The sequence below is a fragment of the Anguilla anguilla genome, chromosome 16 (genome assembly GCF_013347855.1).
Source record: "Anguilla anguilla isolate fAngAng1 chromosome 16, fAngAng1.pri, whole genome shotgun sequence".
Taxonomy (NCBI): Eukaryota; Metazoa; Chordata; class Actinopteri; order Anguilliformes; family Anguillidae; genus Anguilla; species Anguilla anguilla.
Genome location: NC_049216.1, coordinates 10100479 through 10115504, shown reverse-complemented (window position 1 = coordinate 10115504; position 15026 = coordinate 10100479). Strand labels below are relative to the sequence as shown.

At 47.0% G+C, this 15026-nt stretch overlaps 1 protein-coding gene across 3 annotated transcripts; it reads right to left on the bottom strand.

The window, feature by feature from the left end:
- Positions 1–611: 611 nt before the first annotated feature.
- uba2 (ubiquitin-like modifier activating enzyme 2) lies at positions 612–14952 on the bottom strand. 3 transcript variants are annotated; one of them, XM_035395343.1, is made up of 17 exons: positions 14816–14952; positions 9782–9865; positions 9317–9387; positions 8481–8545; positions 8233–8333; positions 7760–7881; positions 7607–7674; positions 7394–7515; positions 7198–7297; positions 4927–5078; positions 4573–4666; positions 4355–4467; positions 4053–4208; positions 2961–3057; positions 2712–2817; positions 2234–2376; positions 612–1557 (listed from the first exon to the last, which is right to left on the bottom strand). In XM_035395343.1, exons 1-17 carry the CDS (start codon positions 14861–14863, stop codon positions 1361–1363), a joined length of 1839 nt encoding a protein of 612 aa, XP_035251234.1. In that variant the 5' UTR covers positions 14864–14952; the 3' UTR covers positions 612–1360. The 3 variants fall into 3 exon arrangements, with proteins under 3 accessions (XP_035251234.1, XP_035251233.1, XP_035251232.1); XM_035395342.1 differs by lacking the exon at positions 14816–14952 and adding an exon at positions 10899–11125 and having other exon boundaries at positions 612–1554; XM_035395341.1 differs by lacking the exon at positions 14816–14952 and adding an exon at positions 10899–11124.
- Between the last annotated feature and the right edge of the window lie 74 nt (positions 14953–15026).

Here is a 15026-nt window from a genome sequence, read left to right as displayed (position 1 = left end):
TTAACCCCTCCACCGCTGTGTAAGTGGCAAGATTTATGTGCAAAAAAAAGTTTACCCTGCACGACGAAAATAAAGCTCCTTATCTCTCTAAACAGTTTTCCGGATTATTTGCCTTAACTAGCTGAACATTTATGTAAAAACTTAATGCGTACAAAATTACTTCGATGTAGACCATTTGTGATGACTTCTTGACAGGGGAACGTGTTTTCTTGGACTATGTTCTCCAAATAAGCACAAACAGAACTTTTTAAAGAATGTTTTTGCCTTGGTGTCTTCATTTGACGCACGAAAATCTACACGTATCTAAAACCAGATAAATGGTTACGAAACCACATGTTTGCAAAAACAGCCAGGGAAGGTACTGAATGTGCTAGTACCATGCAGGGGCGTGGCAGTTGGCAGAATCTCCGTCGAAGCTAGAAGTCGTCATCCGGCGGGTTCAGAGAGTTCACACCCTTGGCTTGACCAATTCGTTAAGCGTCAGTGGGAGCTCCACATACAAGTGGCTCATAAAACTGCGCCGATTACCCAAGAATAAATAAGGCTTTCATTTAAGCACGTTCTTCTTGGAAACCTATGGTAAAAGTGAATAAAAATAGGGGTTGCACTTATACAATATTTCACCGTTTATTCAGTCTTTATTTGGTCCAGATGAGGTACAGTATCGATGTGCCTAAAAACAAAACCATGAAAAGGTGAAATATAAATAATGCTGACCACAAACACCCACAAAAACACCTTTCTTCAATTGGTACCGGGAAATAAGCACCTAACAGCAGAAGACCGAATTATCCGTAAATCGCACAGAGTAAAGTCTTTCACACGGCCCGATATTACAGAAATCTACAAGATTCCAGATTCATTGGCGAATCCGGACCTACTTTGCGTTTTACACTAGTGTCTATTGTACAGACCAGAGAACTGCGTAAACTGTCGGCGGCTCATCAAGGAAGGACTGGTTCCAGTTTACATAGACGGTTAAAAGGGCCGCAAAATGAAAATACTCTCTTGGATAACTTATTATTTTCAAATATATATTGAATTTCCTAGCCTTTGTTTACATTGTTCGTCTCCTTTGATTTTGTCTCCCAAAATGGAGCACTGGACTCATGGTTTGTGTCTAACCGGTTCATAAGAAATACAAAAGTTTTTTTTCTCACCCCCCCTCCCCAATTCTTTAAAACTTGTTCCAGAAGTCAGCTGTGTCTTCAGCTGTGTCAATGGCATTCAGTTGACAATACAAATCCAACAAAAATAAGCATACTGCTTTTGACGGGTCAGTTTTTGTACATATATATTTACAGGTGTTCGATAAGAGGAGACACAAATACGACCATGGACACGCCCCCCCGTGCCGGAGCTAGTCGAGCGCTATGATGTCATCGTCATCGGCGGACGGTTGCTCCAGTCGCTTGCGCTTGGCCACGCCCTCGCCGGTCTCCGCGTCCTGCAGCTTCCGTTTGTGTGAGCCCGTCTCCTGGGCAACATCCATGGCGCTGGAGGAGGGCTCTTCGTCCGAATCCACGATGAGAACGTCATCGTCCTCTGCAGGGGCTGCTGTGGGGGGGGGGGTACCACTATTCAACTGTGTCTTTGTCTATATCAATGGTCTCCAACCCCGGTCCTGGAGAGCTACAGGGTCTGCTGGTTTTCATTTTCACCTTAAAATCAGCACCCATTTGAGACCCAAGACACCAGGTGAGTTGAGTTAACGGTGTAATCAACTGCTCTAATTGATTCATGAAGTGCAGAGTCACTATGAAAACTAGCAGATCCTGTAGCTCTCCAGGACCAGGGTTGGAGACCACTGGTCTATATCCATTTATTATTTGAACTTTTGGACTGGTGCTCCTTTCATTGTCTAAGCCCACATGTATACGAGTGACCTAATCTGTTTCTATGATCTTTGCTGATTCTGCTGTTTAAATCAACAAGTTCGTCCACAAGTCTGCATTGAACGTTTTGATGAACACTAAAGCGGTAGTGAATGGTTGAGTTTATCTTTTTCCATTAAGAGTGTTATTGATAATAGTCCAATAACTCATCTGAAGGGACATTAGTTTGCATACTGCAATGACTTAGAGTGTTACATGAGATACAGTTATGATAAAACTTCGTGATAACATGAGTATAATTGGTATGCTTATTTAAGACAATAAACAACAGGTCGAGGCCAAAGAACAATTTAAGGGTAAAATGTCAAAATCCGTGTGCATGTGCATGGCGTGCTCACCTTTAGAGGAAGTGGAAGGTTGGGCGGAGTCTTCGCTACCGTTGGCGATGCTCTTACCCTCTTCTGGGGTGCTGGTCTGGGGCGGGGCCTTGTCTGGGGCGTCGCCTACCAGCTCAAACTCAACGTCCTTCGGCAAGTCCTCACTTTTCACGCACGCACACACGCGCGCACACACACACATACAGACACACACATATACAGACACACACACAAACACACGCAGATACACACACACAGACGCACACATGGACACACACACACACACACACACACACACACATACAGAGACACACACACACAAACACACGCAGATACACACACATACAGACACACACACGCACACATGGACACACACGGACACACACACGCAAGCACAAACACATGGCAAGGTTCAGTGTTAACTCAGGATCAGGATTGATGATTGACAGGCCCAGGGGGCACACTGGCACACACAGAGTTAATCGCAGGCCACACTCACCAGTGCAACACATTTATGAGGAGTGTGTAATCTTGGAGGAAGTCATCCACTTGCAAACGGCTCCCATTCCTGATACCAAACTCAGATAGGCAGCGGTTATTGTTTGCTAGATAGAGAGAAAGAGAGAGAGAGAGAGACTAATGAGCCAACATTAAAGAGGGATTTGTCTCCCTCTGCTGACCTGCTGCAGAATTGCTTGCAGTAGTAGCAGTGACACCACAGTTGCAGTGTGGCATAAGAGAGCCTTACCCGAAGTCTCTCCTTCCTCTGAGGAGATGAGAATGGTCCCCTTCCCGTCCTCGATCTGCACGTCAGGTGCCACCATGCCCAGCTTCTCCTTCAGAATCTGACGAATAATGCACCGTCATCAGCGTCGCTCACACAGGAACTGCCAATCAAAGCCCTCTGCCAGCATTTAACCCAAAACCCACACACACTAAGCACATGCACACGGCCTCCATAGATACATGTGCATACATAAACATGCACATGCACTACTGCTACACGTCTCGTTGATCATTTCCAGAACAACAGCGCTGGTGACCAGTTTGTTCTGCCCACATTTGACCAATCAGGCCAAACTGGGCCAGTAGTTGTTCTGAATAAATGAGGCCTTTCCCAATGGCAATTACAGCAGTACTGGGCAGCCAAGCAAGGTGGTGACAGTGGAGGGGACAGGGTGGTGATGGCTGAGGGGGCGGGGTAGAGGGCGAGGTAATGGCGTCAGAGGGGGTGGGGTAGAGGGAAGGGGGCGGGGTGATGGTGGCAGAGGGGGCGGGGTAGAGGAAAGGGGGTGGGGTGATGACAGAAAAGGGGGCGGGTTAGAGGGAAAGGGGTGGGGCACAGGGAAGGGGGCGTGGTGGTGAATGCAGAGGGGGCAGGGTAGAGGGAAGGGGGCGGGGTGATGGTGGCAGAGGGGGCGGGGTAGAGGGAAGGGGGCGTGGTGGTGAATGCAGAGGGGGCGGGGTAGAGGGAAGGGGGCGTGGTGGTGAATGCAGAGGGGGCAGGGTAGAGGGAAGGGGGCGGGGTAGAGGGAAGGGGGCGGGGTGATGGTGGCAGGGGGGCAGGGTAGAGGGAAGGGGGCGGGGTGATGGTGGAAGAGGGGGCACGGTAGAGGGAAGGGGGCAGGGTGATGACTGCAGAGGGGGCAGGGTAGAGGGAAGGGGGCGTGGTGGTGAATGCAGAGGGGGCGGGGTAGAGGGAAGGGGGCGGGGTGATGGTGGCAGAGGGGGCAGGGTAGAGGGAAGGGGGCGGGGTGATGGTGGCAGAGGGGGCGGGGTAGAGGGAAACAGGCAGCGTGATGACTGCTGAGGGGGCGGGGCAGAGGGAAGGGGGCGGTACCTTGTCCTGCAGGCTGAGCACCTGGGTCTTCTGCACGTTGAGGCGGACGGTGACCTCGGGCTTGCTGGCGCACACGTAGCAGCTGGCGTTGGGCGGGTCCAGCGCACACGGGACCAGCAGCTTCTTACGCGGGTTGGGCTGCTTGTTCAGGAAGATCTGAGAGAGAGAGAGAGAGAGAGACAGAGAGATAGACAGTGTGAAAGAGAGAGAGAGACAGACAGAAACAGACAGCACTGCGATCACTCCCCGCCGGAGGCTGCTCAGGTTTGGCGGACATCTTGTTGGGCGGGGTCGCTCCTCACCGTGCGGCACTGCTCCAGGTCTCCCGAGAGGATCTTCAGGGCCTCCAGCACGATGAGCCCGGCGATGACGGCGTTGGTGGTGGCGATCGCCGGGATGATGTTCCCGGCCATGGCTGCGGACAAACGACAGCGAGGGGACGTGAGCGACCCGGAGACGGTGCGGAGAAACGCCCAAACCCCCCCCCCCACACCCGCCCGCCACACCCCCAGTCACTCACACTTGACGTCAAAGCGGCTCTTCATGTTCATGCTGAAGATGTGCATACGCAGGTTCGCTGCGGCCGTCACAAAGTCCATGGCGGGGGGGTCGTCCTGGCAACACGCACAAGGGAGGGAGGGAGGGAGGGCGGGGTCAAACACAGGTACGAGGGCAATCAAGAGCATGTCAGCTTTCATCCTGCCCAGACGGGTACAGGCGAGAAACCTGTTATAACTGAGATTTGAGTCATCAAACTTTGAAACGGGGTGCTGACGTCTGACTTTGACTCACTGCTTAATCTGCTCTTTAAAAGGGGCGGAGCAATGCTGTCACAGCTGGCACCCCTCCCCTGCCACACCCCTGCCCTGCCTACCTTGTCCCAGGCGAGCTCTCCTCCTTCGCCCTTCTCAGCCAGCTGAGCGCGCAGCGTCTCCACGCTTCGGGAGAACAGGTGGCTGTGCCCCCGTACCCCGAGCACCTGCTGGTCCTTTAGCCCCGTCCCCGACACCTCCTCCTGGGGGCATGCTGCAGACACGTTAACGTTAGCGGTGTAGCATTAGCAGTCTGGTAACAGCCCTGTGTGTAGCATTAGCAGTGTGGTAACAGCCCTGTGTGTAGCAGTAGCAGTGTGGTAACAGCCCTGTGTGTAGCATTAGCAGTGTGGTAACAGTGCTGTGTGTAGCAGTAGCAGTGTGGTAACAGCCCTGTGTGTAGCATTAGCAGTCTGGTAACAGTGCTGTGTGTAGCATTAGCAGTGTGGTAACAGTGCTGTGTGTAGCATTAGCAGTGTGGTAACAGTGCTGTGTGTAGCATTAGCAGTCTGGTAACAGTGCTGTGTGTAGCATTAGCAGTGTGGTAACAGTGCTGTGTGTAGCATTAGCAGTGTGGTAACAGCCCTGTGTGTAGCATTAGCAGTGTGGTAACAGCCCTGTGTGTAGCATTAGCAGTGTGGTAACAGCCCTGTGTGTAGCAGTAGCATTAGCAGTGTGGTAACAGTGCTGTGTGTAGCATTAGCAGTGTGGTAACAGCCCTGTGTGTAGCATTAGCAGTCTGGTAACAGCCCTGTGTGTAGCATTAGCAGTGTGGTAACAGTGCTGTGTGTAGCATTAGCAGTGTGGTAACAGCCCTGTGTGTAGCATTAGCACTGTGGTAACAGCCCTGTGTGTAGCATTAGCAGTCTGGTAACAGCCCTGTGTGTAGCATTAGCACTGTGGTAACAGCCCTGTGTGTAGCATTAGCAGTGTGGTAACAGTGCTGTGTGTAGCATTAGCAGTGTGGTAACAGCCCTGTGTGTAGCACTAGCAGTGTGGTAACAGTGCTGTGTGTAGCATTAGCAGTGTGGTAACAGTGCTGTGTGTAGCATTAGCAGTGTGGTAACAGTGCTGTGTGTAGCACTAGCAGTGTGGTAACAGTGCTGTGTGTAGCATTAGCAGTGTGGTAACAGTGCTGTGTGTAGCATTAGCAGTGTGGTAACAGTGCTGTGTGTAGCACTAGCAGTGTGGTAACAGTGCTGTGTGTAGCATTAGCAGTGTGGTAACAGTGCTGTGTGTAGCATTAGCAGTGTGGTAACAGTGCTGTGTGTAGCATTAGCAGTGTGGTAACAGCCCTGTGTGTAGCATTAGCACTGTGGTAACAGTGCTGTGTGTAGCATTAGCAGTGTGGTAACAGCCCTGTGTGTAGCACTAGCAGTGTGGTAACAGCACTGTGTTTAGCAGTAGCAGTAGCATTGTAGTAACAGCCCTGTGTGTAGCACTAGCAGTGTGGTAACAGTGCTGTGTGTAGCATTAGCAGTGTGGTAACAGTGCTGTGTGTAGCATTAGCAGTGTGGTAACAGTGCTGTGTGTAGCATTAGCAGTGTGGTAACAGCCCTGTGTGTAGCACTAGCAGTGTGGTAACAGCACTGTGTTTAGCAGTAGCAGTAGCATTGTAGTAACAGCCCTGTGTGTAGCACTAGCAGTGTGGTAACAGCACTGAGTGTAGCAGTAGCATTTGCAGTGCAGTAAGAGCGCTGTGTGTGGCAGTAGCATTAGCAGTAGCATTGTGAGAACAGAACTGTGTTTAGCAGTAGCATTAGCATTGTGGTAACAGCGCTGTGTGTGGCAGTAGCATTAGCAGTAGCATTGTGATAACAGAACTGTGTGTAGCAGTAGCATTAGCATTGTGGTAACAGCACTGTGTGTAGCAGTAGCATTAGCATTGTGGTAACAGCGCTGTTTGTAGCAGTAGCATTAGCATTGTGGTAACAGCGCTGTGTGTAGCAGGAGCATTAGCAGTAGCATTAGCATTGTGGTAACAGCACTGTGTGTAGCAGTAGCATTAGCATTGTGGTAACAGCGCTGTTTGTAGCAGTAGCATTAGCACTGTGGTAACAGCGCTGTGTGTAGCAGTAGCATTGTGGTAACAGCGCTGTGTGTAGCAGTAGCATTGTGGTAACAGCGCTGTTTGTAGCAGTAGCATTAGCATTGTGGTAACAGCGCTGTTTGTAGCAGTAGCATTAGCATTGTGGTAACAGCGCTGTTTGTAGCAGTAGCATTAGCACTGTGGTAACAGCGCTGTGTGTAGCAGTAGCATTGTGGTAACAGAGCTGTGTGTAGCATTAGCACTGTGGTAACAGCGCTGTGTGTAGCAGTAGCATTATTCTCACCTAGCTTCTGTACTTCAGTCCATTCTAGAGGTTGCGGAGCTTTCCTCTTCTTCCACAGCTTGTCCATGGTCAGCAGGTACATGATGTCATCTTTAAAAAGCTGCGTGACCAGGTGTTCAGTTAGAGCACCTCTCATCCGTTTAGCCCTTAGCCAACAGTGAAGCGCCACTTTTCATCTGGTTTTAGTCAGACCCACCTTGTTGAAGATCTTGACGGGGTCGTACCCTGTGGACCGGGCCCACTCCTTGGTGGACACGCGCTTGATGTCTCCGTCCTGATTGGACGCGCCGGCTCGGGCGGCGGCCTCCGCAGGGTCCCCTTGAGGGAAAAAAAAAACACAAAGAGAATTCTAGAAAACCGAGGAGAGAACCTAAAAAAATCAAACCAATCAAAGTGGAGGTCCACTCACAGGCGGCCTCGGGGTCCGCGGTGTCGGGGGACACCTCCTGGTCGGCGTCCTCCTCTCCGAACAGCTGGCTGCAGGACAGACGGAACGCGCCGGTTAATCAGGTGACCGCGGCGGAGCGCGCGGCGCTAACTAGCGACGGGCAAACCTTCGTACTTGAAGAGGTACTTGGCCCACACGATGCAGTGGATGGGCTCCGACGGGGTGTTGCGGATGGTGCACCCTGGGAAGGTTTTCTGCGTGGGTTTGGGCTGGCACTCGTAGCACTCCGTCAGCCCCTGTGGGGGGGGGGGGGCACGGACACACTCTTCAGGTACAGACTTCGACATATTAATTCTACATTAATTACAATAAACGCAGTTTTCTGGTCCAACGATCCAGTGACCAAACAGTAAGTCTACAGCTCCCAGACTGACAGCTGAATACCCTTCTATATACATATATACTACAAGCAGTCGTGTGTGTTCAAAAGCTTTACTCCAATTACATACGTAAAGGTATGTACTATTTATACACAGGTTCTCCTTGTCGTCAAGGGTGTGTGTGTGGGTGTGTGCATGTGTGTGTGAGTGTGTGTGTGTGCGCACGCGTTGCACACTTCCAGATGGATGCATGCATGTGTATCTCACCTTCTTGATGACAGTCACCTGGCCCAGGTAACCTGCTGTACCGCTCTCAATCAAGGGGATGTCCGCCGCCAGGCACATCCGGTTGACATGGTTACGGGCCGCTAGGAGACAGGGCGAAGCCATCAGGCAGGAAGAAAGAGGTACAGAGAAAAGAGGAGAGAGACACACTTGCTTAAAGACAGGAGAGGGGAGAGAGAGGAGGAGGAAAGGGAGAACGCAGTGAAGGGAAAACACAGAGGTGTCCGTACCTCGGTTATCCAAGGCGTTCATGACGAGAGAGAAATTCCTGAAGAACTCCACATTGTAATCCGGACTATGGAGAGAAAAAAAGCAACAAGTTTATTGATTTAACAGTACAAACAGACACACACACACACAGGTCACACTAACACAGGATCCTACGCTTTTCCACACTGAAGAAAACAAAGCAGAAAATAGTGTGCTGTCACTATTACGTTGAGAAAACATAAGCATATCTCTCAGCCACCTACAATAACAGTTCGATATTGAGCAAATTTCAGGTTGCATGCTTTTTGAATTTGACTGTGAGCATCAGACAAAGACACCAATCAGATGACAGCTGAACATCTGGGTTACATATGCTGGTAACCAAAAAAGTGTGGTGTTATCAAAATATTTAAACGGCACTACACCAGAATTTCTCTAAATTCCATACTTTATGAAAAGCACATCTAACATTACTTTCTATGCCTTAAATTGAGGTAGTAGTGGGCATGCCTAGTGGCCTGTGAGTGTATGTGTAAGTGCGTGTGTTTGTGTGTGTGTGAGAGTGCAAGTGTGAGTGTGTTTGTGTTTGTGTGTGTGTGTGTGTGTGTGTGAGTGCGTGTTGGGAGAGAAAGCTGGCTGCAGTGCTCTGTATCGTTGCTTGGACGAGAAGTTAGCTAGCTATAATGCCAGCAAATCACACTGACCGTCTATCAGAGACTGGGACAGACGGACTCGGATATGGAAAACAGACTAAGACAAAGGCCAGACAGACAGACAGACAGACAGACAGACTAAGACAAAGGCCAGACAGACAGACAGACAGACAGACAGACAGACCCTGGCTTAAGGGACTTACTTCATGATGCTGTCGTGGTACGCCGTGATGTTGGCTTTGGGACAGAATCGCAGTACACTCTCCTTAGCAACCTGCAACACAACAGCCTCAACGCTACGCACAACGTAACGCAATACAGCGACAATATATATACTTCACACAACACAACTTACTAAGTGAGTGACAATTTAACGGCGGCAGTACGCGCATAGCACACACACACGCATCCAGCACAATTAGCTCCACTGGATGGACCCCCTTGGTCTTTCACTGACTGCACCAACTGCATGGTGCGCCTTGTTGGCGGAATGGCTAAAGATGGTGCAGTTCGACACTTAGCAGCAACACACTCACACATCATAGCCAGCCACGTTCTTAGAACGACTGCACAAAAGACAAGAAATTCTGACTGCAGTCACAATCCGCACAGACGGCAAGAGCACAACAGTGTTTTCGAGAAAGAGAGGAAGTCTGGCTCTTTCTTACCTGAGCTTTGGATTTCCCCACATGTTTCTTCTGGAAGAGGAACTGTCGATTCAGGTTACTGACGTCGATGGTGTCCAGGTCAATCTTAAACAAAATTTTTTAAAGTTTACCGTTTAGATACACACCACGGAAACATTATTTTCAACTATGATACTCCCTTCACAAGCATTCTTTCAGCCTCCAACTTCACATGAAACCCAATAATAAAAAAGCACCAATCAGCACAGCAGACAGAAATATTAATATTTCAATTTCATATTGTGCACTATAAGTAATAACATCTCATAAATTTGTATAACATTTTGAGGGTGTCCTGCTGCATGTTCTAGTGGATGAGATCATAGCAATACAGTAAATCCAAACAGCTACCAAACTTTGTATCATTATTAATAAAGATAACTGGCAAATAACTGGCAAACAAAAACTGTAACACCGCAGAAATAAATAACTTTTGTCGTCTTTCAACTACACAGGTCTACTTCAAAGTTTCCTTTAAGGCCGACTGCAACTTCTTTGGAACAATGAAACCAGGACATGTGTAAAACGTCACAATTTTGCGTGGTCCTCTTTGAAGCAATTTTGAAAGGGCCGCCTGGCGGGGAAATGTTGGGAAATTGAAATAAAAAAAGACTTTGGCATGGCGCAGATGTGCGTATTGTCCATGGCCATTCCGTTATACAAGACTGTTACGATTTCTAACGATGATAGATTACTCACAGTTATAAATAATGATAATTAGCCAACTAGCTACATGAGTAGGTATGTGCGCTCATATACCAAGTCTTGAGCCAACCTAAGCGCACAAATGAATCTAGCTCGAAAACTAGCTAGCCAAGTTTATGCTCGCGATTATGCTAGCTACTTTTATAAAACACAACCTGAGCCATAAAAACAACACACAGCAGCTAAGCAGTCAGCCGACTATACACGCCACCAGTCAAATAACACTTTGTTAATGTAATAATCAATAATAACTGAGAAATCTAACAATAACGTGCATTCTCAAATATTTCATTCAATAGCGGCAGACATCGCTAGCTAGGCCCTTCGTTGCTGGCTAGCCAGTACAAAAGAGTGCGAAAAGGTCCGCCCACAACCTTTTTCCCCATTTTCTTACCACTTCGATATTTCTGAAGCCGGTAAGGACTAGGTTTTTTAGCAGCTCGCAGCCGATTCCTCCGGCTCCTACCACGAGCAGTCGGCAAGAGGACACGGAGTCAGCGAGCTCTTTACGGAGGGACCCCACAAGCTGCACCATTATTACGCGGCTCAAGAAAGATACCGTGCAGTGCAAAAACCTACACTACAGACACGGCGCTAGCGACAGCGGGAACGTAGACACGACCATCGAATATTATGAAAAGTATATGTGGGAGACTACGTTTGACACAGGTGACGCTGTGGTTTGGCGTCACCTACTGGAGAGGCTGACCACTGGCATGCGTCTACAACTTTCGAGTTAAGAGCTGTTGATCCGTTTAGAGGTTTGGTGCTGCACTAAGGTCGGAGTCGGGATTTAGTGATAAGGAATCTAATAAGGAAATACAGTGACTCTATTTATATTGCTGGGTTAATTTTTTCACTCACAAGATAAGATACAGTAGCAAAAGCAAAAGCTGCTTTCTGCAGGATTATAAAATTTATACTACCTCTGTAATTGTCCATCATAAATTTACGCAAGTTGTAAAATGCCAGTGAATGAATACTAAATTATTAGTATAAGATATATAGCTTGTAATTAGCCTATGATTTAGCTTAATCCTTGTTACAACTTATCTGTGCTTAATTATCACAAATGAAGATGTGTGTTGAATATATTAAATAAAATGTTCAACATGTTCTTGTTGTTTTTATTACACAAGAAATGTTAATCAATATTTCTTCAAAATGTATAGAAATCATTCGTCTGTTTGCTTCCGCAACATGTAGCCTAGCTTACGTTGATGAGCGATTCGAAGTTTTTCATACAGATATTGCTCGCAGAAGACTGGCAGCGCTAGTCTAGTCTGAAAGTTGAACTGCATGTGCACAGCAGAGGTAGCTCGTGAGCTATTTCGTAAGGAGCGAAGGGCCAAAACTTTACCAATAAAGCTGTTAATCGTCCTGCAACTGTATTTAATTTACTGCAAATTTAATTTGCAATCACCTAAAACGGATTCCTGATTTATTTGATTACATCTTAAGTTACCTGTGCGTGTTTCTCATTAAATTATCCAATGGGTTCGGCATATACTCGCATGTAAACATCTGGGGGAAAAACACCGACGAAAGCGAGGCCTGGGTTCAACGTTACCCGAGTATGTTCCCTATGATAAAAACATGAGGTACACAAATACGACAGCTGAATATCTAATTGCAGCACTTTATTTGGAAATATAAATGATAAAATAGCAGAGTCAGAGGGTCACTGTTAAACATGCAAACTTTATATTCACTTTTCATAAACCACGACGTATTTTAGGAAAGTCAGTAGGTGAGTGCTGCGCTTCCACTGCCTCTCTGTGATGGAGCGCGAACCATGCAAATGTACAAAGCTTCTCAAACTTGCTGTAGCCTAACTCTAATGAGCACACATTCATGCGGCACGAACCGTATGTTCACAGAAGCATGTCAGACTACCAAAGTCATTTCAGCCCTGTCGGAAGCGGGCGCCATTGTGGATCTGTGTAGTTTGTATTTGCATTTAGCTAGTGCTGTGGGGTCTCTTGCACGTACTACGTAAACACGACCAGTGGGTGTACTGGATGTTACTGGACGCGAGTAACCTCAGTGATGCGGGAGGAGATTCGGGGTGATTGATATGCAAGACAGGGTCTTCCACAGGTTGTTTACTTGTATAATTGTACATCACAATAACCCCTGGTACACATGTAGGCCTATTACACATGCGAGTCCCGTCCATACATGTGCGCCCAATTTATTTTGTATGAATAGGGTATATCTGTTTATCTCGTTAATGGGGGGTCTATATCTAGGCCAGCGTCTTAACTTTACATTTTCCCCCTCCTTTCTCCTTTTCTGCAGTTGGTTATTTACGTAAGCATTTCTGGTTATCTTCTTTGCTCTGGTACAATAACAGCAATCCCCAGTCCCCTTGGAATTCAAACTTATAACCTCCTGGTCACAATCTCAGTTGTGTTTTTCAGTCACAATCAGTAAAACACAAACAAATTACCACACAAAAAAATTACACATTTGTGCTGAGGTTTCAGTGGTACCATACCTAGGGGAAAACAGGAGAAACATCACACTACTGCACCTAAAACTTACCACTGTTCTTGCTTATGAAAATAATTTAATAAATAAAATAATATTACTTTAAGAATTGGGTAAGTTTTACGCTCAAGCTTTTTCATATTTGTTTTAAATATTAAATGAAGCTTGACTGCCAAAACATCTGTCTTTCCCCTGATGAAATGTCTCAACTAATAAAGCACATTTAAAATTAATTTACTGCAACTGAGTGAAACAAATCTCCTTTCATTTTCAGCACTGATTTTTTATAATTAATTTATGTATTGTCAAGCATCAGTACTTTCTAAGAATTCTAAAAAGAAAAGATGGGCTATCTGAACTTGGCCTGTGTGCCAGCCTCTAACACAATGGTTCTAAAACTCAGTCCTGGGGATCCCTATTTGTGCTGGTTTTTGTTCCAACAACAACTCCTGGAATTTTAACAAGCTGTTCATTTCCCTTAATTAGACACTTTTCATGTCTTGAGGGATTATTATTCGCCTTGTCAAGCCACATTATGTCAGACATGTATGCCATATTCACATTGTAATTATTGTGCTATACTGTAGATTACTTTTTTTTTAAGTGTAGAAATGTTTGTTTTTTTCGATCAAATTAAAGACTGAGGTGAATCAAAAGCTTACTAATTGGTGAAAGTGTGGACATCTGGCCAATGTAAGAAAAGGCAAAAGAGACAAACCTGCATTGTATTCATATGTTTAAGGGAAGAAAAATATGAAAGAACTTAAGCACACGTGTTCAACATCCTAAAGTGAACAAGAGATCGTCTGTAACAAAATCAGGTATCTCCTGGAGCGACTGCTCTAACGATGAGCAGTTTGTCACCAGAGCAGAAATTTGCAAATGTATGTAAGACATTAACTTTTTAAACCGTACGTGTCACATATGCTAATGAATGCGTCGTAACCTTTAGTTAATTAAAAATAAAAGCAAACTCTTTGGCTGCTACCTCATTTTGTCTACACATCCGCGGTATTCCAAAGGTTTACTATAGCCTGCTGGTATCCATGGAAACACCAGGCCCCTGACTGCATGCAGTAGGGGAGCCGCTAGTTCAGAGAACCCGTTGTTCATCCGTATGGTACAAAGAAACCCGAAGTCATTCTAGCAAGAGTTACGTTCGGACACCCAGAGAAGCTCAGAAGAATGATTAACGTTGGCTTGCCTCCCCCGTTCTATATTCTTAAACTTTGGCTTGTCTTCAATGTTCTGTATCCTTAAGCTATCGAAAATGTGGGTGGCTTCCACGGGGCATTTTAACCAAAAAAGGAGAATTGTCTGTACTTTACACTAACAGTACATGTTTAATGTCATTTTCTTTCATGTATATAGTCTACTGTGGTACAGTAGAACAGACTGTTTGACGTTTCAAAGAGTCAAAACCCAGACTATTGACTCTTTTAAAAACACAATTCTCATTTATCTTAGGGTCAAAAGACAGTGATCAATTTATGTCATGCGACTGATCCTTTTATTTTTGTTGAGAGGTTGTTTCGTAATATTGCTCCCTATAATTTGGGTTCACGACAGTATCATGCATTATCTGCCAGTGCCATGTGATGTTAATATTTTACCGCGCTGCTAGTGTGCAAACACCCCTCACCCGATGGCTTCCCTACAAATCAATAGGCCACTGGGTGTCTCGAGCCACCGCTGTTTGTCTTTCTGCGAGGGAGGCTTCTGCGTGCTGCGTGAAAATTTTGCGAAAAGCGGTTAAAATGCTGCCGGCAGGAGAATGTACAGGGTCAGGCCCCGGGCCCAGCTCAGACCCCATCTCACCGGTTCAGCGGTTAGCCGAGGTGCTCCGCGGCGCCTTGACCCTTCCATGTGTGAGGTCTGCCTCCCGGAGAGGTTGGTGTTTGCCCGCTGTGCCCTGAACTCACACTTTTACTTTATTTCTCTCTCTCTCCCTCTCTCTCTCTCTCTCTCTCCCTCTCTTTAAAACCGTGTCGCCACCCCCCCCCCCACCACCTCCCCCCCCCCCCCCTGC